The 22,435-nt window shown below is 56.3% G+C and overlaps 1 protein-coding gene across 1 annotated transcript; it reads left to right on the top strand.

Annotated features, from left to right (window-relative positions):
• Positions 1–67: 67 nt before the first annotated feature.
• MVK (mevalonate kinase) lies at positions 68–21,738 on the top strand. Its single transcript, XM_045887483.3, is given in 12 exon segments — positions 68–138; positions 1,279–1,370; positions 2,259–2,406; positions 5,431–5,575; positions 6,921–7,076; positions 10,410–10,513; positions 11,070–11,115; positions 14,905–14,995; positions 15,396–15,512; positions 18,809–18,962; positions 20,090–20,187; positions 20,189–21,738. Coding segments are annotated over 11 exon segments (1,641 nt in total). The 5' UTR covers positions 68–138; positions 1,279–1,292; the 3' UTR covers positions 20,693–21,738.
• Positions 21,739–22,435: the final 697 nt, after the last annotated feature.

Raw genomic sequence — 22,435 nt, 5'->3', positions numbered from 1 at the left:
GCCAACTGGGAAAGGACGCCCAGCTCGCGTGTTCTGATTGGCGGAGAGGAAGGACGAGGCCCTCCCCCCGGGAGAGGGGCGCTCGGGGACTAGGTCCGGAGCCGCTCCCGCTTCTGCTCCCGGGGCGGGCGGAGGCAGGTGAGAAGCTGGGGTCGCGGGGCCGGGTGGCGCGAGGTTTGACGCTGAGACCCAGGACGACCTCGGGCCGGGCTCCCGGCTTCTCTGGCTCAGTGTCCCCGACTCTGGGAGTCCGTCCCGAGCGGTCGGCGAACTTGAATCTGAAGTGGTTTGGAGCTTTGGACCAGCAGTAGGCTTCCCGGTTCCGAGCCTCAGTTTCCACCGCTAAGAAACGGGATCACGATAGTACATGGCTTGTTGTGCGGTTCGTGTCTTATATTAAGGTAATGCACGTAAGGCCTTAAATGGGTGGTAATTCTCCAGAGTTTATAAAAATCTAAGCCGCGCACACCTGTAGACCCAGCGAGTCACTTTCTAGGACTCTGTATTGTAGAGATCCTGGCTTACGTTTGCAAGAAGGGGTTTGACGGCTGTTCTCTACAGCCTGTGATTTATCATTGTGAGGCAATGGAAACAGCCTAAAAGTCCAGGGAAGCGTTCCTTCTGGCCCATGATTTCATTTAAATTTCTGCCTTCGACAGCAGCAGTAATAAAAGCTGCAACCAGGAACAGAACCAGTAACAGATGGCTGTCAGTAATTGAATGAGTGCCGGACACTGTCAGGTGTTCCTCTTGCATTATGTAAGGTAACCTTTCCAAAACCCACTGAAGTTAAGTCCCGTTCTTGTCCCCACATAACATGAGGAAACCGAGATTCCTAGCCATTTGAGTGAGTTAGCGAAGATGACCTCATTGGAGAGTGGAAGAACTGGGATTTGAACCCAGGTCTTTCTCATGCGTTTAGTGCACTGCCTCACTGCACAGTCTTTGGGGCGCATAGCAAGTGCTGAATGGTAGCTGCCCTTTTTGTTAGAATGATGAGTTTGAACTAGGCAATCTCTAGTATCGCTTCATCCTCTCTCTGGCTTTTTCTTTTTTCTTTTTTTTTTTAAAGATCTTTATTTATTTATTTGACAAAGAGAGACACAGTGAGAGAGGGAACACAAGCAGGGGGAGTGGGAGAGAGAGAAGCAGGCTCCCCGCGGAGCAGGGAGCCCGATGCGGGGCTCGATCCCAGGACCCTGGGATCATGACCTGAGCCGAAGGTAGACGCTTAACGACTGAGCCACCTAGGCACCCCTCTCTGGCTTTTTCTTTCAGGATTGTCAGGAGCCATGCTGTCAGAAGTCCTGCTGGTGTCTGCTCCAGGGAAAGTCATCCTTCACGGAGAGCACGCCGTGGTCCACGGCAAGGTAAAGTCCCCCAGAGCCTTTGAGAATTGGGCACCTCTTCTCCCTGACCCTACTCTTAAGCCAAAAGGAAGCCTGGAGGCATAGCCTGGGAGTACGTAGGAGAGGAGATCAGTTTCTCCGCAGCAAGGCAGGGAAGAGACAGGTCTTACACCCACTGAAGGGCTTCCCTGGCCTCACCCAGTAAGAGAGCACAAAGTTGAAATGTAAAGCTGTGCAGGTGGAATGAGACAACCTGGAAGCTGGGCTTCAGTGGAGAAGAAAAGAGGTGGGAGCGCTGAGCCCTGGGGCACCCCAACATTCAGAAGTGGGGAAGATGAGTAGGATCCAGCAAAGAAAACTGAGAGATGCATTATCTCATTTAACTCTTAGGACGGCCCTCTGTGGTTAAACTTTGATTATCCCATTTTGCAGATGTGGAAGCTGAGGCTTAGGAGAGGGTTGGTAGCTTGACCAGGGTCCCGTGTACCTTAGCAGAACCGGGAATGAACCTAAGTCTGTCTGAACCCACAGCTCATGCTTTTTTCCACTCCTGTGCTCCTCCACTGCTTGTCACTCTTTGTGTTCCTAACTTTATCTTTGCTGACGTGATGATTGTGGGGAAGCCTTTCCTTGGTGTGGAGGACTTCTGAAGTTTTGCACGGGGAGGGCAAACATAAGTAGATATTAGCTCCTAATTGATGGGAAGAGGCTGTGTCACTTAGTGGGAGAGCATGCCAAGGTTGATCAGCAGTGTCTGCCACGGGCATGGGTGGGCATGTACCCTATATGCTAGTATGTGCTCTCTCTCCTCAGTACATTGACACTGACCCCCGGTTTTAAGACTGGAGCCAAACTCTTTGCACCTCCCCCCTATGCCCAGGCTCATTGCTTTTGCCCTTTATTCTACAGGTGGCACTGGCTGTGGCCTTGAACTTGAGAACATTCCTCCGGCTTCAGCCCCACAGCAGTGGGAAAGTGTGCCTCAGCTTACCAAACATTGGCGTCAAGCAGGCCTGGGATGTGGCCAGGCTTCAGCTGCAGGACACGAGCTTTCTGGGTAAGTGCAGCGGGGAGGAACCGGGTGTGGGAAGAGCCTGGGCCCTGACCAGAGGGGAAAGGGGACAGCTGGGTAGTTATTCTAGGCTGTCTCTGAGAGGGTCAGAGACTAGCCACTCTGGGGGTGTTTTCTCTCGACCCCATAAAATGAGCTTTACTTACTTATTTTTTTAAACTTAAGAGTGTCAAATGATGCACTGGATCCATGTGGGCTGTGGTGGACTGATCCTCAAGGCCTGTTGTTGGATGAAAAACCACAAGATGCAAATAACATGTATCTAAGGAAAGACCCAGTTTAAGTATCAGTATGTATGTACATGCAGGGGTGATTAGTGACCTCTGGGAGGGTCCTGAGGTCTGAAAGTGGACAAAGGGAGCCTTCCTTCTGTGAGATGGTTTTGACAAGGAGGAGGTATTGATTGGTGTTGGGTATCATTAAAAATCATTAAAAATAAAAGTAACATGCTTATTAGTTGGAAAACAGAGTCGATAGTGAAACACAGTCAGTAAAAAAAAAAAAAAAAAAGGCACCTGTTACCACTGCCCCCCTGACCACCCCGCATGACAACTCTCAGCATTTTGGTGTTAATCCTTCTGGATTATTTTCTGCAGATGGATAGATAGATTGAGGGAGATGGGGAGGATATCTTGTTCCTTAACCAAAATCCGATCAGGCCATACAAACTTGTGTGGTTTGTTTGTTTTCTTCAGTGTATCAGGACTCTCTTTCCATGCCAATAAAGACCCCTGCGCTGATTTTAGATAATATTGTGAATGTTGTGTCCCCTCATAAGCAGGCAGGGTTTTTCATCCGCGGGTTGCTTGCCATCTGCACCAAAGCTGAAGGGGTTTTTCTATTCTCCGTTCATTTGCTGTCTCCTCGCCAGGCTGATGCCTCATTGTTTGGAACAGTGTTTCTCAGCCAGAGTGGGACAAGTGGGAGTTCTCCGGGGTCTTTTCCCAACTGCTCCCTGCCCTCTGGAACCATCAGTCCGCAGCAAGCCACTCCTGAATTTTGCAGGGAGATGAGGTCAACAGGCAGAAAGCTCCATTTCTCAACCAGTCATGCCTTGGGATCCCCCGGGGAGGTTTTCATTGTTGTTGCTGTTCTTAACAATACAGACAGATTCCTGGCCCTGCCCCTCTCCTATTAAGAACAGGGGTCGTGGTCGCCTGGGTGGCTCAGTCGTTAAGCGTCTGCCTTCGGCTCAGGTCATGATCCCGGGGTCCTGGGATCGAGTCCCACATCGGGCTCCCTGCTCGGCAGGAAGCCTGCTTCTCCCTCTCCCACTCCCCCTGCTTGTGTTCCTGCTCTCACTCTCTCTCTCTCTGTCAAATAAATAAATAAAAATCTTTAAAAAAAAAAAAAGAACAGGGGTCGTGGTGGCAGGGGATCAGGCAGGTGTAATTTGAAAGAAGCTCCCTGGGTGATTCCAAGATCACCGGGCCTCCCCTCCCCGAGGCTGGAGATGTTCCCCTGTCTGTGTGAGCCTGGACAGGTCACTTAGCCCTCGGAGCCTCTGTGAGCAGAGTCCTGTGGCCTGGGAGGGTTGCTGTGAGAATCCGGCAGGATCGGAGGTGGGCCAGGGCTGGGACTCCGAGTGTAGTACGTGTGTGAGGGCTTCTGAGTGATTTCTCCAAGGAGAAAAAGGAATATGGAACATGAGCCTTTCAGAGACATGTTTTCTAGTAGATTGCCAGGCTCTCTGTCTTTTTCTTTCAGTATTCTCTGGTTGCTTCCCAATAGTTACAAAAACCGGGAACATTTCATTGGGCATCTATAGGTGTGCCAGGCACTGGACTAGTGTGTCGTGGATACTGGTACTCTTAGAATCCTCCAGCTTGCCTTGGACACAGGTGGTGGTATCCATCCCCATTTTATGGATGAGAAAACTGAGCTTCAGGGGCCAAGTGGCTCAGGTCACACAGCATTGTCAGTGATGCAGAAAGGATTCAGACCCAGATTTTTCCAAACTCTTCCAAAGTCTTTTTTTTTTTTTTAGATTTTTTATTTATTTGAGAGAGAGAGCATGAGCAGGGGGAGGGGCAGCGGGAGAAGTGGGCTTCCTGCTGAGCAGGGAGCCCAATGTGGGGCTCAATCCTGGGATCATGACCTAAACTGAAGGCAGACCCTTAACCTACTGAGCCACCCAGGCGCCCCTAAACTATCCGGTGTCTTAACGAGTCATTCCATTTCCCTTGCAGCGCTCTGAAATGTCTGTGCTCTCCGTAACACTGTTAACTGGTTCGGCTGCCTTTAGTGTGTCATTATTTCGGGGAATACATAGGGCTTCACGCGTACCCCACCCTAACATTTCCCAGCGCCCACGCACCAAGCTCGACGTTCTGTTCCCTTTACAGTTGGACCCGTGACTCAGGGAGCAATTTGTAAAGCTGGTCGGGCTTGCTCGGCCTCCTCAGGCTCTCTGAGGAAAGCGGCCCAGCCTCCTACCGGGCCTCTTCCTGCTGCCCAAGCAAATGTCAGCACTTCACGTTCTCTGATTTTGAGTGTCCCATTCTCAAGAGTTGGTTCGGGAGAGGGACGCGTTTGGGGGATAATTGAATACTGCCTTTGGTTTTGGTTTTGTACCGTGGGGGTCGAACCCAGACCTTTGAGTGGTCAAGCTAGCATGCACTTCGTGTGCATATGTGCGTTTCAAGATGACCATTAATTAAGCACGTACTACACGCCAGGAACTGTGCCGCGGGTCTTAAGCACCTTATTTCAGTTTATTGGAGGAGGTACTGTTCCTATCCCTGCCTACCAAGGAGGGAAACTGAGGTTCAGAGAGGGTAAGTCATGTGCTCAAGGCCCCAGAGCCAGTAAAGGGTACCGTGGGGACCCAGACCCTAGTGTGCATGCCCGCAAAGCCCAAAGCCCCCGGCAGACGTGGCCCTGGTGGTCGGGCCGCGAACCCATGTCCCTCAGATGCTGATCCTCACATCCGCTCGGGTTCCCGTGTTCCGTTGTCTATGAACGCTCCTGCGACCCTCTCACCTGGCCACGTGTGCTTGTTTGCCACAGAGCAAGGTGACGCCACGGCGCCCACTGCAGAGCAAGTGGAGAGGCTGAAGGAGGTGGCGGGCTTCCCCGAGGACGGCGCCAGCCCCGAGCGCCTGGCCGTGCTGGCCTTCCTCCACTTGTACCTGTCCATCGGCCGGAAGCAGAGGTACGTGCGTGGCCTGGGCCCAGAGCCAGATTCCCGCCTCTGCCACGTGACTCCTCCCGGGCCACGCCCACAGAGGCAGCCCTGCTCCCCGTCCCGCGGCCCCCGGGGAAACTGACGAGCAAAGTGAAGCCGACGTCCGCTCCACCCCTTAACATAGGACCTGGGCTGCCTGCCATCAGGGAGGCCGGCTGCTAGGGTGGTGGTGCTGGTGAGACCGTGTCACGTGGTGATGGGGAGTCGGGGCACGTTGGGTCAGACCCCACGGCGGCCGCCCACCAGCTTCCTTGAGGTTCTTACCCTCCCTGGGCCTCAGTGTCCTCATCTGTAAAATGGGGGTAAGTAATAGTACCTACCTCGTAGGCTTCGTGTGAGGGTGAGAGAGTTTATTTATCTAAAGTGCGTGACGCAGAGCCTGGCACACAGCTTGAGAAATAAGAGCCATTAATATTCTCCCAAGGAAACTCGGAGGGTTGGAAATATATATGAAATGAGCCTAGCTCTGTAACTAGCCCACAGTGATTTTTTTTGGTCCCAGGCCCAAAGGGAAAGCCTCGAAGGGCAGCCAGCCCTTTCCTCAGACAGCAAAGGGCCAGGCACGGTGCGGAGGGCACATTCACAAACATCTCAACTCTTGCTGTCCGCCATGGGATTTTCATCTTGAGTGAGGGGCACGTCCCTTTCTGGGAAGGGGTGCACATTTCAGAACATCCTGATCTAAGTGGGGCGGGCATGTGTACTTTGTAAAGCAGATTCTCATTATAATCTTACACGTGGAAAACAGCAGAATTACTTAACGGGAAATACAGAACGTAAAGTGTAACAGTCCTTGCTTGGGGGAAATGCAACAGGGGAAGCATCCTGTGAACACACAGTGCACCTAGAGAAGATCTCAGTGGAGAAAGGGGGCCGTCGAGGCGAGCTAGGCATGGCTTCTGGGTGGGTGGCCAGGGGAAGCTTCCCAGTGGAAAAGACGTTTGAGAAGGGTTTTGCAGGATGGGTAGGAGTTTGCGTGGGGGAGGAAGAGGCCGTCCCGGGCAGGGATACACACAGAGCAGGGCCACGGGAGAGCCCCGCTGTGCAGGGAACAGGAAGGAATTGAGAGAAGCGGTTGGTGGTTCACAAGGGAACGTTGTGCTTTAAAGGATCCTGGTACCTGTTTCCAAGCTGCCTGGTTCACCATGACTTCTGCCCATCCCGTAGGGCCGCTTTTGGGGAGGGCAAATGTCCCCAAGTTCAGAAACCTAGGCCGAAGGGTTGGAGTCAGGCCCTGCCAATGTCCAGTCCTGGGCCTTGACCGCTAACTCGATCTCAAGAGAGTCACGCTCGGCACCCTGCTGTGTTTCAGGGCCCTGCCCAGCCTGGACGTCATGGTGTGGTCACAGCTGCCCACCGGGGCCGGCCTGGGTTCCAGCGCCGCCTACTGTGTGTGTATGGCCGCCGCTCTCCTGACTGTATGTGAGGAGATCCCAAACCCACAGAAGGACGGGGAGTCCACCGGCAGGTAATCACCGCCCTCACCCTGGGCGCCACGACCCGAGCGTGGGTTCTCTCTCAGAGGACTTCCCACCAGAGGTGTCACGTGGCCACTGAACAGCTGAGGAAGCTGAGGCCCGGAGGCCAGAGGGCGGCCCGGCCTACGCAGCAAGGGATGGTAGAACGAGACTTGCACCCAGGCGGTCTGAACCCGGAGCCACTTCAATTCCCCGACCCCTCACCCCCCACCTTGCCTCTTTTGGGTTCAAGAGCCCATGGTGTGGCAGAAGGAAACCGAGCCCGGACGTAGGGAGCCGTTGGGTCCACTTCTGCCGGTGACTCACTATGGGACCTCGGCCAAGCCGCTGCACCCCTCGGGGCCTCAGCGTCCTTCTCCGCAACAGGTCGTACCAGACGGTTATATGAGAAGTGACTGTGAGTCAATGAGGCTCATTGGGACAGTGTCACTGGCAGCCATGTCTGTCACTGGGGAATGCACCTCGAGAAGCCACCCGAGCACGGTCTGTCCTGGGTCCCTCCCTGGGAGTGGTGCCAGTCCAAAATCCAGCCTGGCAGCTTCTTGGTGAGGCCTGTCCCTGGGCCCGTGGGGCTCAGGGAGGTCCTCCCACTGGCGGCCTTGGGTACCCCCCATGTGCCATGTCAGGGGCACCGCTGGCTTGTCTGTCTCCTGGGGTAGCCGGCAGGAGAGAAAGCTGTTCAGGCCGTGCTAGGCGCCAGCATGGACATGGCCGTGTGGTTCCTCCCGGAGTGGTGCTCCCGTGCCCTCCACACCCCTGCAGGGGCCCAGGCTGGAACCAGACCCAAAGGCCACGCTGTGCTCGCCTGCAGCTGAGGACCCCTTTCCTCCTCCAGAACTTGGTTTTGAATTGAGGTTTCCTTCCTCGGCCCTGAAAATGCCGTGCTTTTCTGATAGCCCGGGCCCCGCTGGGTGCCCTGTGGGGGCCAGTGATCTCTCTTCTGAGACACGGAGGTTAAAATACAGTTGAATTCAGACTGAGCCCAAAGGTCCCTTGGATCCTCATGGCTGCAGCAGATCTGGGGCGGGGGTGGCTCTCGATGGGATGTGTCTGTCAGCATTCCTCACACTCGCTTTGGATGGTTCCTGTGCATGAAAAGAAGTGGGAGGCCTGGGGTAGAGACGGCTTTTGTCAGGGGAAGAATCCAGAAGGTAATGAGAGATGGCACCTGTAGGTCACACAAGGTGACGGTTTTCAGGAATTTCGGTGAGGTTTGTCTTTTAACTCGCTGCAGGCCATTGAGCCACCCCTTCTTCTCCCTGGGCTCTGTTTCCTCATCTGGAAGTGAGGGGCTGCACCTAATGGGCCTTTGGGGGGCCCTCCAGCCTTGATGTTTGGTGATCCTGTGATACGATGGTGCTCATTAGCATGTGCTAATCACTGATTGGTGAAGGCCCGCTTGCCCTGGGTCCCCCGAATAGACTCGTACGTATGGGCCAGCCGACCAGCTTTGCTGTTCAAAAGGCGTGGTAACTCGTGTGTGCGCGAGTGTATGTATGTGTGTGTGAGTGCTCGAGAGTGTGTGTGGTGGGGTGATGCTCTTTCTCACGCAGCTTCACAACCAGCTCTGCCGCCTCCCCTGAAGACCCAGTCATTCCTTCCCAGGACCTTTGATGAGAGCAGGTCCCAACCCCTGCCCTGGCCCCAGCATTTCCAAATCCTACAGACCTGGAATCCGGTCTCCTGTGAAGAGGAGGTTAGAAATCTGAGCCCCCGAAGGATGAACGGTGTGCAGAATGGGAGGGAGACTCGCCTTTGTGGAGAAGGCCAGGTCCTGGACTGGGTCCAGTTGCCCCTTTTCCCCGTCACTCACTCACTTTGCAGTTCCTGCAAAGGGCCGACTCTTGCCCAGTTCCAGATGCTACACAGCCTCGGTCTGGAATGCTCTCCTCTCACGTCTTGCCTTGCTGACCCACCTCAGGCCCTCCCCTTTCCAGATGGGGGGCACCCCATCCACCCCACATCGCATCTCCTGGGGGTTGTAGTTAAATAATGATTGCTGCTGGGCATCCCCTCTCCGTGAGATGCCAGGCCTCAAGCAGTCAGGGGCCGTGTCTGGTTCATTCCCTACCGTGAGCTTAGTCACAGGCCCATAGTAGATGCTCAGTAAATATTGGACAAATGAGGGAGTCTTGTTGGCACCATAAAGCTCAGTCGTTGGGAGCTTGGGCCCCAGTCAGCAGATGTGGTACTGATGTAGCAGTGAATAGCACTGGGATCTGCTCTACCCACCTGAGCCTCAGTGTCCTCTTCTATACGAGAGGGATAGTAACTACCTTCTCTGTAGGGTTTTTGTGGGGGTTACCGGAGACAGCCATTTGAGAAAGGCTTCAGCACGGTGCTCAGCACTTGGTGATGGCATTGAGCCTCTCAAGCGCCATGTGAGTGGTGAGGGCATCACGTTCTCATTTGGCCAGTGAGGAAAGAGAGGGGGCGATGGCCTTGCTCAGGTCCCACAGCAAATGAGCGCTGGACCAGGCTTGGAGTGAATCCAGGAGCCGCAATCCCAGGCGACCTTTTTCCGGAGCCCTTACTGTTTCCCAGGCGTTTTACAAAGCACTTTTGTGTTATCTCACACGTCCTCGGTGGGGGAGACATGATCACCCGTGTTGTGTTGATGAAGATGAGAAAACAGGGTTGGGGGTGAAGCTGTTGTTTGGGGATGCCCAGAGAACCAGCGGCATGCCTGCTGCACAGCTCTGCCCCGGAGCCCCAGCATTCTCGGGGCCACAGCACCCCGTTTCATGGGGGCAGGGGGTCCCCAGAAAGGAAACAAAAGCTGAGAGAAAGGGCAGGGGAAGGGCTGACTGTATCCTTGTTCGATACTCACGGGCTTGGGGTCTGCTCACTCAAACCGTGCGTGAGCCCCCACTTCTCCTGAGAAAGGCAGCGTGGCCACGTGCTTAGGGACGATCCAGAGATGGACAATGCACGCTTGACCCACTGAGGGTGTCCGGGGCACCTGCAATCCACGTTCCTAGCGGTTGGGCTTTGGGAAAAGTCAGATGAGGACAATGGGGCTCAGACAGGTTAGGTAACGGGCCCAGAGTCCCTCAGCTGCTAGGACCGTGTGCATCCGAAGCCTGGTCTCCTTCCACGGTGCCGGGTGGGAGGGCTGCAGGGGAAGGGAGGAAGGTACAGCACGCTCTGTAGGGGAGAGGTTCCAGGCTGTTCCTCTGTTTCTGGGTTCGAGGGCCCAAGCCCCTTTGACTTTTTTTGGTCTCCACCAAGCTTAACCTGTGCATCCTTCCCCCTGCTGCCCTCGGCGACCCTGGCCCCCTGCTCTCCTCCGAGGCACAGACGAACTCCTGTGTCTTCTCCAGGTGGACCGTGGAGGATTTGGAATTAATTAACAAGTGGGCCTTCCAGGGGGAGAGAGTGATTCATGGGAACCCCTCCGGAGTGGACAACGCCGTCAGCACCTGGGGTAGGGGCTGCCTCAGGCTTGTTTTCTCTATTTTTAGTATTTTATAAATTCTCAGGACCATTGTAGCTGCTCAGGCTCTGTTGGTTTGGATGAACGAAATCAGCGGGTTCTGAGGAAAATAGTATTTTCCTTTTCGGGGGTGGGGGGGATGGGAGAAATTTCAGGGCCCTGCCTCACACCCCTGAATCTAATCTCTGGGGGTATCTGGGGGGCCGGGGCAGGGCCTGGGAAGCTACAGTTTCAGGGAGCTCCCCACGAAGGTCCGTGTGGTAAAGCTGCAGAGCTGCACCAGCTGGGGTCCCCTCCGGGGAGGACCCTGGCTTATGGGGCCTGGCCGCAGTGCTGGGCCCCCGTTCCCCCGTGGCCTGTGGCCTGAGGCCGGGCAGGCTGGAGATCAGGCGAGCCTTTGTGCCCTCCTGGACCTTGTGTAACTGGGACTGGGATGACTAGTGGATGGGACAGAACTCTCACCCGCACCTCAAGCCCAGCTTCTCGGCCAAGAGGCAAAGATTCATAGCTTTTCCTACAGCTCTGACCCGCTGCTTTTTCTCTTTAGGAGGAGCACTCCGATTCCAACAAGGAAAGATCTCCTCTCTAAAGAGGTAATTCTGGGGCGGAACAGCAGCTCCGGGCACAGCTGTGGAACGCGTCCAGCTTGGTGGGGGGCTCTAACCTCATGATGAGGGACACGGGTGGGCCGTGTGTCCCCGGGCTTTCTCTCCCCTCCCCCGTGAGGTCTGTTCTTACCTTCTGTGCTGTGTCTCTTAGATCGCCGAGAGCTTAGAGGGAGAAGTCATGCATGGCTGTGCCGGTCACTTTCCGGAGAGCGACCGCTCCCCCAGACCCCTGGCCTCTCAGTCATTTAATCCATGCGCTCGTGTATTCATTTTGCAAACCAGAATTGATATCTGCCTGTGTTCCTGGGCAACGCTGTACTAGGGTCTCGGGCTATACAGTTGAGTCGCAGACACAGTTTTGGTGGGGGTGGGGGGAGTGGGGGCGTAGGGGAAGGGCCGGCACACATGCGCACCAGGTGCCGCAGGCAAACGTGGGAGTTGCCACACTGAGGCCCTCGGGCAGAGCCCGGGCTCGAGCGGGCGGTGACATGTGATAGCTTTTCAGCCCGTTTCACGTGTCCCTTGACCCCCTTCCTCTGGAGGGATGGGGATTACAAACGTGCGTGTTAAAATAGAACACCCTGTTCTCTTCAGACTCAGAGTGGACACGGATGGGGCGCGCGGTAGCAGGCGCTTGTTGGCAGTTCCTTGAGCCCTCCATCAAGTCGGGTGGTGGTGTTTGTCCCAGGGCACTTTGCTACTTTGGTGGCCTTTCCACGGGGATGAGGGTGAGGAGGGTTGTCTGCACTGTGGATGGGCAGCAAGTCCTAGCCCGCTGCCCTTGCCCACTGGGCCACTCCGTTAGTGGCTCCCTGACCTGGCGCGACATGGTGCTGTATTCTTCTACCTGCACCTCTGGGATCTTCCTGCCTCGCCTCTGTTGGTTTCCAAGAGCCAGGCCTGCCTTTCCGAGGCTCGACACTAGGGTTTCTTTAACCTTGACACCATCGACATCATGGACTGGATAATTCTTTATGGCGGGGGGCTGCCCTCTGCAGCGTGTTTAGGAGGTTTAGAAGCATCCCTGAGCTCTACCCGCAAGATGCCAGTAACACCTCCCCCATCTCCCAGCTGTGACAACCGGAAGTGTCTCCAGACATTGCCTCATTACCCTGGAGGGCAAAAATCGAGATGATAACCTCCACTCTGCACCGAGGAGGAAGCAGAGTCATTTAGGGGAGGGACCAGCCCGCTGTAGCTGCTGCGCACTCGGGGCATGGGAGCTGGGGGCCCAGGTGGGGCCGGCTCTGCCAGGTAGACTGATGCCCGGTGCAGCGACAGCAGCAGTCGGGGGGCTCGAAATGCCAGAGCTGGGCCTGCCCGTGGGGCTCCCAGTCACCCTCAGACTGGGGCGACTGTCTTCCTCAGGACGAAGGCCTCCAGAGAGTACTGGAGCTGCTGTGGATGATGGTGAGGGGTGTCATAAGTCGGGCTACAGATCTGGGGGTGCTTCATGGGGGCCATGGCATCTCACTCAGGGTTTTCTGAGAGCTGGTTGTATCCTAAGCACCAAACTGGGCCCCGGGGATAGAAAACCAGCTAAAACATGGTGTGGGTATGTGCCCATTCTACCGGAGGGAAGTCAAGAGATGAGTGATAAAGGGCTTTCCAGGTGGGGGAGGCAGGGGGAGAGGCCCCGAGGCATATTCGGTGGCCAGCTGGTGGTGGTGTGGTGGACAGAGGCTCTGGGATCTGTAGGCTTTGATTTGAGCCCAGCTCTGCCACTCCTGAGCAGGGTGCTCTTGACTGAGTCGCTTTTCCTGAGGCAAACTTTCCTGTGTTTATATACTGAGGATCCTGAGCATGAAATCAGAAACCGTATCTGTAGAGTGTTTTGCCCTTTGCCGACCAGATTTAATTCCACAAATATTACTGAGCAACTACTGTGTGCTGGGTGCTGGGGCCTCAGCAGGGAAGAATAAGGCCCGCCTTCACGGAATTCCCATTTCATGGGAGGAGACAGCTGACAAAGGGCTCCATAAGAGCATGGCAGGCAGTTGGGTGGAGGACCAGGGGAGCCTCTGATGAAGTGACATTTGAGCAGGGACCTGAATGAAAACACAAAAAGTGAATCCTGGAGCTGTCGAGGACACAGGTGGGTCCCTCCCTGGCGGAGGAAACGCAAGTGCAAAGGCCCTGAGGCCGGGGTGTGCCTGGCGGGCTGAGCGGGCGGTAGGAGGCCAGGATGGCTGAGTGGAGCGAACACCCAGGGAGGGTGGAGAGGAGGTAAGACCGAGGAATTGGCCAGGCCTAGCACCGATAGGCACTCACACAGCGGAGCCTGGGCGGTGGTGTCTGGCTGCCCCAGGAGCCCGGGGTTTGGGGGGGCCAGCGGGGCTGCAACAAGCCTGTTCGCAGAGGACTTGCCTAAGAAAGATGAAGACACAATATTCAAACTCCTCCCACCCCACTGGATGGGAGCACAGAGCAAACCGACCTTCACTGCGGGCCGCGGGGCGCCACGGAGAGCAGATGGCGGATTCTCTGAGAAGCTGGGAGGCCAGACTCCGCATTAATCCCGCCGATGGCTTCAAGAGGAACCCTTTCCCCCAAAACCATGCATGGTGCTTCTCCATTAAAAAAAAAAATGCATTGTTTGCGAAGTGGATCAAGATATGGCCTCCCAGAACGCTGCCCTTTTGAGGAACAGCTTGTCTTTAAGGGGAAAAGAAAAGCCAAATAGAATGTTCATTTTTTGTAAAGTTAAAAAAAAAAAAAAAAAAAGTCGGCCTCCAAGGCTGAGAATCGGTATTAATTACATGGGCTTACGGTCGGTGAGATCAAGCAGGTTTCTGGCAGCCTTTTCCAGCCCTATTGGATTTTACAGTCTTGGGTTGTGAAAAGAAAAACGGGTAAAGGTATCAAGGGGTCTGCCTGTCTCCAGCTGTCTTGGGCCAGAGCTCATCCAGATGCTCCATTCTCAGTCCCCAGCCCACAGTGCTCTGAAAGGCAGCTTGGGAATGACAAGAAACGGTGCCCTGAGTCCCCCAAGACCACCAGCCATAGCACAATTCGGATTGTGACTTTAGGAAGTATTCTAAAGCTCAGGGGGTTGGCGAGGGCAGCTTACCATGGCCACCCTGGGCCCTCTATTTGCTTATGTGGGGGAGCCAAGCAGGGACGCCTGACTCCAACCATCTCTGGCTGAGCCAGGGCAGCGGGTCTGAGCACCATCAAGGCAGGGCAAGGATGGGCCCCACGTGCTGGGAACCTGACCCCTGCACAAGCCTGCCCTTCCCTGCAGCCCTGGGCTCACTGTACCAGCCAACCTGGGCATCTTCTCTCCCTGCGTGCACCCCTTCTGTGTGATCCACCCCAGGTCCCATTGCTTTTCTTCTTAAATCTCTAGACCCTTCCACTCCAGCAAGCTGGGGTGGCCCACAGGACAGACCCTCCCCCCCTTCTTCCACCTTCAGCTATAGTACCTTTGAACTCCTCTGACCCTGTGAACTTGGCGTGCTCTGCCAGCGCCAGGCTAAGCCAGGGCCCCTCACGTGTGCCCAGCCCATAGTAGGTGCCCCCACTGAAGTCGAGTGGGTTGAGTGACAAGCCAAAGGAAAGTGTCCCATCTGCCTGGGGGCTGGAGTGGGGACACCTCTGTGACTGGCAGCAGGAGTCCCTTGCTCCCCTCGCTCCCCCTCCAGCCCCCTGATGTCCCCTCCCTGGGCCTCCGCTTCCTCCTCTGTGACAGGGTGGGGTGATGTTTGGGATTCCCCCCAGCCCTGACACCACTCCTCCATCCTGAGCTCACTGTGGCCCCCCTTCACCCCACAGGCCACCGGCTCTGAAGATCCTGCTGACCAACACCAAAGTCCCTCGCAGCACCAAGGCTCTGGTGGCCAGTGTCAGGAGCAGGCTGCTTAAGGTGCGTTCGGTTCCACTCCTGGGCAGGGTTCCACTAGGGCCACGGCAGCCAGGTCTGGGGGCTCAAGCTCGCCCTCTGCCCCGTGGGTTAGTGGAGGGCCGGGATGGGTGATGGGGACCGGGGGAGGCGGTTTTGGCTGACAAGGAGGTGCTGGGTGGGCCCCCCCCAGCCCCCCCCCAGTCCCCCCCCCAGTCCCCCCCAGTCCCCCAGCTGGGAGGCAGGACAGGAAGTGTCAGACATACTGGCCTGGCCATGAGAATCCCCCACTCATGTCAGGGGGTGCCGGGCAAGGCAGATACCTGGAGGGAAGGAGAGGCGGGGAGTGGGCCGTGGGGACACCTCTCTCTCCTCCCATTGCCCGGCCCTAGGCCTCACAGCCCCTTGCTTCCTCTCCCTGCAGTTCCCGGAGATCGTGACGCCCCTGCTGGCCTCCATCAACGCGATTTCGCTGGAGTGCGAGCGGCTGCTGGGGGAGATGGCAGCGGCCCCGGCCCTGGAGCACTACCTCGTGCTGGAAGTAAGAGCCCGCCTGCGGGCTGCAGGGCCTCACCCACACTGTCGTCAGGCAGGGGCTCCCAATCTGCACTCAGAGTCCCCAAGCCAAAGCAGAGAGGCTGGGCCCAGGCCTGAGGTCCCGCGTGTGCAAAGGCCAGCAAGCACGCCTTCTTTTTAAGCCTTTTCCCAGGTGATTCGGAGCCGTGCAGAGCGCAGAGCGCAGTGCCCGGACGTGCTAAGCACCAGGGGCCAGGTTTGGGTTCCTGCCCGTGAGGAGCAGTGGGATATTGCGACACCGTCTTCTCTCGGTCCAGGAGTGATTCCTTGCTTGGCCACCTTGTTCCTGCTGTTCTTGCTAACTGCATTTGTTCCTTTGGTAACTGTTTACCCCCGGCATGCTTTGGTTCAGACATTTTTATTTATTTTAGAGAGAGAGGGAGAGCGGGGGGAGGAGCAGAGGGAGAGAGAGAGAGAGAGAGGGACAAGCAGACTCCCCGCTGAGTGTGGAGCCTGTCATGGGGCTCGATCCCACGACCCTGAGATCATGACCTGAGCGGAAATCAAGAGTCGGACGTTTAACCGACTGAGCCACCCAGGTGCCCTGGTTCGGACATATTCTAACACCATTCTTTCTTCATTGTTCTCCGAGCCGCCACCCTTCGCGTAACTCCCGTGTAGAGGCTGAGACCTCACACCTTGGGTTTGATCAGGTCCCGACCTGAACCCAGCTTCACCCCTGCTGGTCTCCCCCGAGCGTCCTAAGAATGCAGTAAGGCGCAGTGGGTGACATGCAGTCACCATGTCTGATGAGCCACAAGCTCAGTAAGCCCGAGGGCACAGGCTCATCCTCAGACACAGTCCGGGTGGCCTGGCAAACATGGATTGACATTAAAGAGCCATCGGGCTCCCCTTGAATCGGGATCAGGCAGGCCCCACGGGCAAGGCTGTGTGGCAGCAGTCGGCAGGAGGTGCAGAAGGGGCCCCCCGGGGGAGGTCCTGTGGTCTCCATTCCTCCACAGTCCCCACTACTCCCTAACTGCCACCCCCAACTGCTGCAGGCTGCCTGGTACCTCCCTGTCCCACCGTAGGCATTTGAGTCAGCAGCCCCTGTAGTGAACGGAAGCAGCTCCTAGGCCAAGCCTTTTCACAAGTGACTTCTCCCTTGATTTCTGTAACCACCTGCCTGGGAAGTAGATATGTTGTGCCCATTTTACAGATCTAAAAACTGAGGCCTAAAGAACAACTTTCTCCAATGTTCACCAACCCTTGAGTGGCCGTGCCAGGTGTCAAACTGACTTGCTTGTCTCTTCAGCCAACAGATCTCTAACAAGTGCCCACCCGGGCCAGGGGCAGCGACCCTCCTCCTTTCTGTGCTTTTGCTCCCATTTCCGTAGCTGTCTGCCTCCAGTCCCCCAGCGTTTGCCTTGCTGGCTTCAATTCCTTTCACGTAGAAAGGAGGGAACACGGTCCTCCTGAGTATGAAATTAATAATGATAGAGTACTGCCTAAAATACACCCCGTTGAGCCCCTGGAGAATGCCACAGAACAGCACGTTGATTATACATTGTGTATATTTTTGGCTGTGGCAGCCGCTGAAATGTGCAGCTCGGCTCCTGGACAGCTTTGTGCTCAAACCAGCGAGCTGTTCTCCTGTGTCACAACCTGTCATCTGATCCTTGACAGATTTTGGATCAGAATGTGACAGGTGTCTGAAACCTGCCTTGGCAACGTGACACCTCGCGCTCAGGCGCAGAGAGCAGCCCCCAGAAGTTTTCCCTCACATCCAGCCCCTGGGGCTGGGGAAAGGCACCCGGGGCTGCCACCGGGCCATCACGCCTGTCTGCTCATTTGTCAGAAGGGTTGGCGGGTGTGAGGCAGGCTGCAGGGGAGGGCTGACCTGAGCCCGCCCGACAGCCCAGGGCAGGAGAACCAGGTGGGCCTCAGCAGACAGCTCGGTGATTGGCAGCCCTCCCGGCACGCAGGCGCTCCCCGTTCCCTGGAGCAGAGCCGCGCGCTGCCAAGCCACATGCCACAAGAAGTAGGTGGCCGCCGGAATGCCAAGGGCGCTCTTGGAGACAGGGTAGACGCGAGCTTTGCACCGGGCAGACCCGGCTTCCAGGGCTGGCTCAGTACCTTGCCAGCTCAGCGACCTTAGGCAAGTCGCTTTCCTCCCTGAGCCTTAGTGTCCCCTGAAACGAAGATGGTGGTGATGTGACCATAAAAGTATTAATAGCAGCTGACTTTCCCAAAGCCCTCGTCTCAGGCCAGGCATCATGCAAAAAACTCACTTCGTCCCATCCCCACGGCAACGAGGCAGAACCTCTTACGATGCCAGTTTTACAAGTGGGGAAACTGAGGCACAGGGTGAACGCCCTCACGGACCAAGAGGTCACAGAGCTGGGACTTAAACCCAGGCCCCCCCTGACTCCAGATCCCACATTCTTAGCTTGCCCGTGGCAGGGACCGTAGCTGGGTGCTCATTCCTAGAGCCCCAGTGCCTAGCACAGTGCCCGGCATGGTGAAGGTGTTTGGCAAACACAGGTGGAGTAAATGAAATGTAGGGGGCACCTGGGCTGTGCTAGCTGTCAGTTTTGTTATTTCATCAACCTACGTGCTGTTTGAGCCTCAGAAGAGCAGGAATTTTATGCAGGATCAAAGAAACCTGGAACACATTTAGCTTTTTCCCCGCACTTGTGACCTTGTTGGGACAATAAACCGGTTCTTATTCTGAAAATCTGGGCACCTGAGGCAGCTGTAGGATGGCATAGTACTTCAGACTTCTCCTGCAGATGATAGAAACCCATCTCAACCAGGCTTTAACAGAAAGGGAATTTATTGGCTCATAACTGAGAAGACCAGCAAGAACAACATCAGGCATAGCTGGATCCAGGGGCCAAACCAAGTCAGTCTGAAATCTCTCTCCATCTTCCATATAATCTCTGACCATGGGCAGGGCAGATAACTTTGGTGGCTTCTCTCTGAAGTCAACCAGTTTTAGCAGCTCCAGGGCAGAGGCAGAGAAAACCCTGGGAGGGCTGTGGTTGGCCCAGTTGGGGTCACAGGCCCATTCCTGACCACTCACCGTGGCCACAGGCTTCTTTGGCCAGGCATGGGACATGTGTTCGCCACCAGCTCCATCCCAGCCCCATGGGAAGTCCTGCGGGAAGGAGAGGTCCTTTGACTAGTGGAGAGGGACACGGTGCTGGCTTGTCTAAGCCATTTGCCGTCCCAAACCGGTGGCCGTCACATGGATGGGGTGAGCACAGGACCTTGGCTTCAGGCACACCAAGTGGGAACAGATGGAACCTTCTCCTCCAGGAGCTCATCGACATGAACCAGCACCATCTGAATGCCCTTGGCGTGGGCCATGCCTCGCTGGACCAGCTCTGCCAGGTGACCATGGCCCATGGACTGCACAGCAAGCTCACTGGCGCGGGCGGCGGTGGCTGTGGCATCACGCTCCTCAGGCCAGGTACCTGGGGGGTGGGCAGGGTTGTCGGCCAGGGCTCATGCAGACGTTCTACCTGGGCAATTCCCTCGGGAGGAGAAAGACGCCGGAGAACAGCCTCTCCTCTGCTGTGTGGCTTTGGTCGAGTTAATTAACCTCTCTGGGTCTTTGTTGCTGCATCGGTAAAGTAAAGGATGCTCACATCTATTTTATAAGATCGTTGTGTAGGTTCAAGGAGAAAAGTGCATTTAGAATGCCTGGCACAGGGCTGGGCTGTGGTAGGGGCTCATACCATGGGCGGCTGTCCCTACCACCTCCTTACCTGCCAAGTCTCCCACGAGCTCGAGAAATAACCAGGACATTGTCATCACCCATGTCAGCCTCACCCCTCCCCCGCTGTCACCTCTTGATGTGGCCAAGATGGGGACTGACCTCGCTACAGAACAAAGGGCTTTCTCTCCCCGTAGTGTTTGGGGAAAGAGCAAGGCTGGGTAACGTGCCCAGGGCCAGCAAGGGGCTCCTGGTGGTGCTCAGTCAACACACCTGCCCTCAGGACCAGGCCCTCAGAGCTCTCGCCTCCGTTGCTTTCCCTTTGCCTCCTCCTTCTGGTCTTTCTCTTCCCTTCTTTACCTTCTCTTCCTTCCTCTTTTTGTCCCACCTTTCTCTATTGCTTTGCAGTCAGCCCACAGTGGCCCCAGCCACTCCCCTCATGCTCAGTGCACTCCCAGGCGTCAGGAAGTCAGCTTGGCCGACAGCCGACTTTGACTGTTGGCTTCTAGTTCAGGGTCAGTGACGATGATGAGAGAAGGCTTCTGGGGAATGTCTGCTGTGCCAGGCACCTTACCTGCATTCTCCCATGTAAGCCTCACAGTGACCCTCGAGGGGTAGGTATTACTAGCCCCATTCCCAGATGAGGAGACTGAGGCTCAGAGAAGGGAAGTCACTTGTCTGAGGCCCCCCGGCTGATCTGTGACAAGGCCAGGCCCATGAGTTTAACTGTTGCTCCGTAAGCACCCCCCACACCCCCTCCCGAGGGTGCAAGGTTTGACATTCCAACAGGAAGACCTGGTTGGCCCCGGGCCTTTTCCTGGATGGACAGTCTCTAAGGGAGCAGAGATTGTTGGGTGACCTGCTGCTTTCCCTCCCCCCAGATCTGGAGCAGCCAGAGGTAGAGGCCACGAAGCAGGCTCTGACTGACTGCGGGTTTGACTGCTGGGAAACCAGCATCGGGGCCCCCGGCATCTCCATCCACTCGGCTGCCTCCCTGGACGTCCCTGTGCGCCAAGCCCTGGTTGGTCTCTGAGATGAGCCCGCACCGCTGCAGCCCCACCAAGAAGCGCCTTCCTGGGGTATTCTGGGTGCCGGAGTTGGCTTCGGGGCTGGCCAGTGGGCCCCAGCCTCTGTGCGCTGGCCTTCCCAGCAGCTGTACCCCTGCAGTCCCAGCGGTGCGATCTGGAACGTGCAGTGGGCTGGGGATCCTGGAAGACCCGGTCTGTGTCCTGCCTTCTCTTGAGCTGCCTGGGCAGTGGGGTCGTGTGGGGTCCTCTGAGATGCTAGGGCATCTTTGGGCCACTGCCGCCTTCTCAAACCCTCTGCCCACTTGGCTGGACGCTCAGATGCAGTGTGCCTTCTCCCTCCCTCTGCCACCTGTCTCTCAGGGCCCGGCCCCTCCCACCTCCTCCAGGAAGCTTTCCCCGACCCCTGGCAGGGTGACCCTGGTGCCACCTCCCTCCCTGTACGCCCCGTCTGTTTGAACCGTTCAGCACTGCGTGCTCTGCTCTTCTCTCCAGCTAGACTGCGGGCCCCCCAGCGGTTGTATGGGCAGTGGTCTTTGCCTTCTGCCCTCCCGTCCCAGGGTTGGCCGAAGGCATGGTCGATGTACCCAGTTTCTTCCAGTCTGTACCCACAGGATTTGCAGAAAAGATGGCAGAGGGGAAATAAGAAGCTCTTGAGTAAACCAGGGCTTCCCTTGGAGTCCAGAAAGAAGGATGACAGTCTGGTACAGTCTCCAGCCCGCCCATGCCTGCCTCCTCTGTACCTTCTCCAGCCACTTTCCCCCGTGGAGCTCTTAAGGAGTTGAAGGAAAGAAGGGCTTTGGGCCACTCAGTTTTGTGTCTCAGGGACACTACTGGTAGGGTTTTCCCAGATGGCCCTCAGTCCTCCAGCACAATTCCTACCTGCTTTTCCAGAAAGGGGAGTTTTAAGCTTCCTGGCCCCCGGAGTCGTGAGCACTCATGAATTCACAGACTTTTGTGAGCCTTAGAAACAAAAACCTGTAGGTTCTGGAATCTTCCTTTTTTTTCTGCAATTCGCTGGGTGGGAAAAAAAGATTCAAGTGCTTGTAGCCCAGTGCCTGGCACCTACCTGGCCCTGCTTGAACTTTATATTACCAGTCAAAGCTCCATCTGAAACGGCAGAATCCATCAAAAAGCCCCCGTAGCTAGCGCATGGCCGCGGGGAGCTACCACAGCCCGGGACCTGCAGGGGGCACACAGGAAGGTGGGGGCTGGGCAGGGAGTTCAGGATGCGGTTAAAATGGCCCTGCGCTTCTGCCCTTGGCCACTAGGGGGCAGCGGGTGCCTTTCCCAGGGTCTTCAAAGGGAGGGTGAGTGGGAGCTGGCCTGAAGAGCAGCATCTGAGCTCCGCACCCCCCACCCCCACCCGTCATGCCAGGCCTCCCGGGCTGTGCCTGGGCTCACTGCCAGAGACATGAGGGCAATACGGAGGATGCCTGTCCTAGCATCACTGATGGCGGTTGCCTGCTTCTCCTCAAAACACAAATAACGCATAAAACAAATAACGTGAATACTGAGCTCTTACCAGGTGCTGGGCACTGTTCTAAGCACTATAGATCCATCATCTTTTTTCATCTGCTCCGGGCTTGGAGAACAATTGCTCGTCTCAGCCCCATTGTATAGATCGGGAAACTGAAGCTCAGAGAGGTTGAGTAAGTCAGCCAAGGCCACACAGCTAATCCACATGGGAGGCAGGATTCCCAGTCCAACGATGTGACTACAGCACCTGCCCTCAGCCCCTGCGTGCTTCTGCCTGGACACAGGTCGGGGCGATTCTCGCTGCTTTCTACGCTTGGGCTCATTATTTCCTCTGGATTTGGATGTACTCGGTCAGAGTGGGGCCGGGGCCTGGGTATTTTCAAAAGTTGCCCACACCATTTGAACAAGCAGCCGGGACCGAAAGATGCTTTCTCGAGGATGCTGCTTGACAGTATTTCCACGCTGTAGGAGGCCAGCCTGGGAGCTCCCTGGGGCGCCCAGAGATGCCCATGGCAGGTGTCCAGAGGCTGAGGCCCCCAGAACCTAGCTGCTCCTTGAGACCCTCTTTCTCACTCCCTGGGGACTGTGTGTGTCTCCCAGAGCAGAGGCCAACCCACTGCTCATGCCTCGGCCAATACAGCCTCACCCCAGCCACCACAGGGGCCTCGAGGCGCCCACTCCTGCCACCGATCTCTCACCGATCTCTTCCATTGTGTTTGTAGA

This window comes from Mirounga angustirostris, unplaced genomic scaffold (genome assembly GCF_029215605.1).
Source record: "Mirounga angustirostris isolate CCGP_5_RB_7025 unplaced genomic scaffold, mMirAng1.0.hap1 SCAF_14, whole genome shotgun sequence".
NCBI classification, from domain to species: domain Eukaryota; kingdom Metazoa; phylum Chordata; class Mammalia; order Carnivora; family Phocidae; genus Mirounga; species Mirounga angustirostris.
Note: the sequence above shows the minus strand (reverse complement) of the source record. Positions and strands in the feature narration are given on the sequence as shown.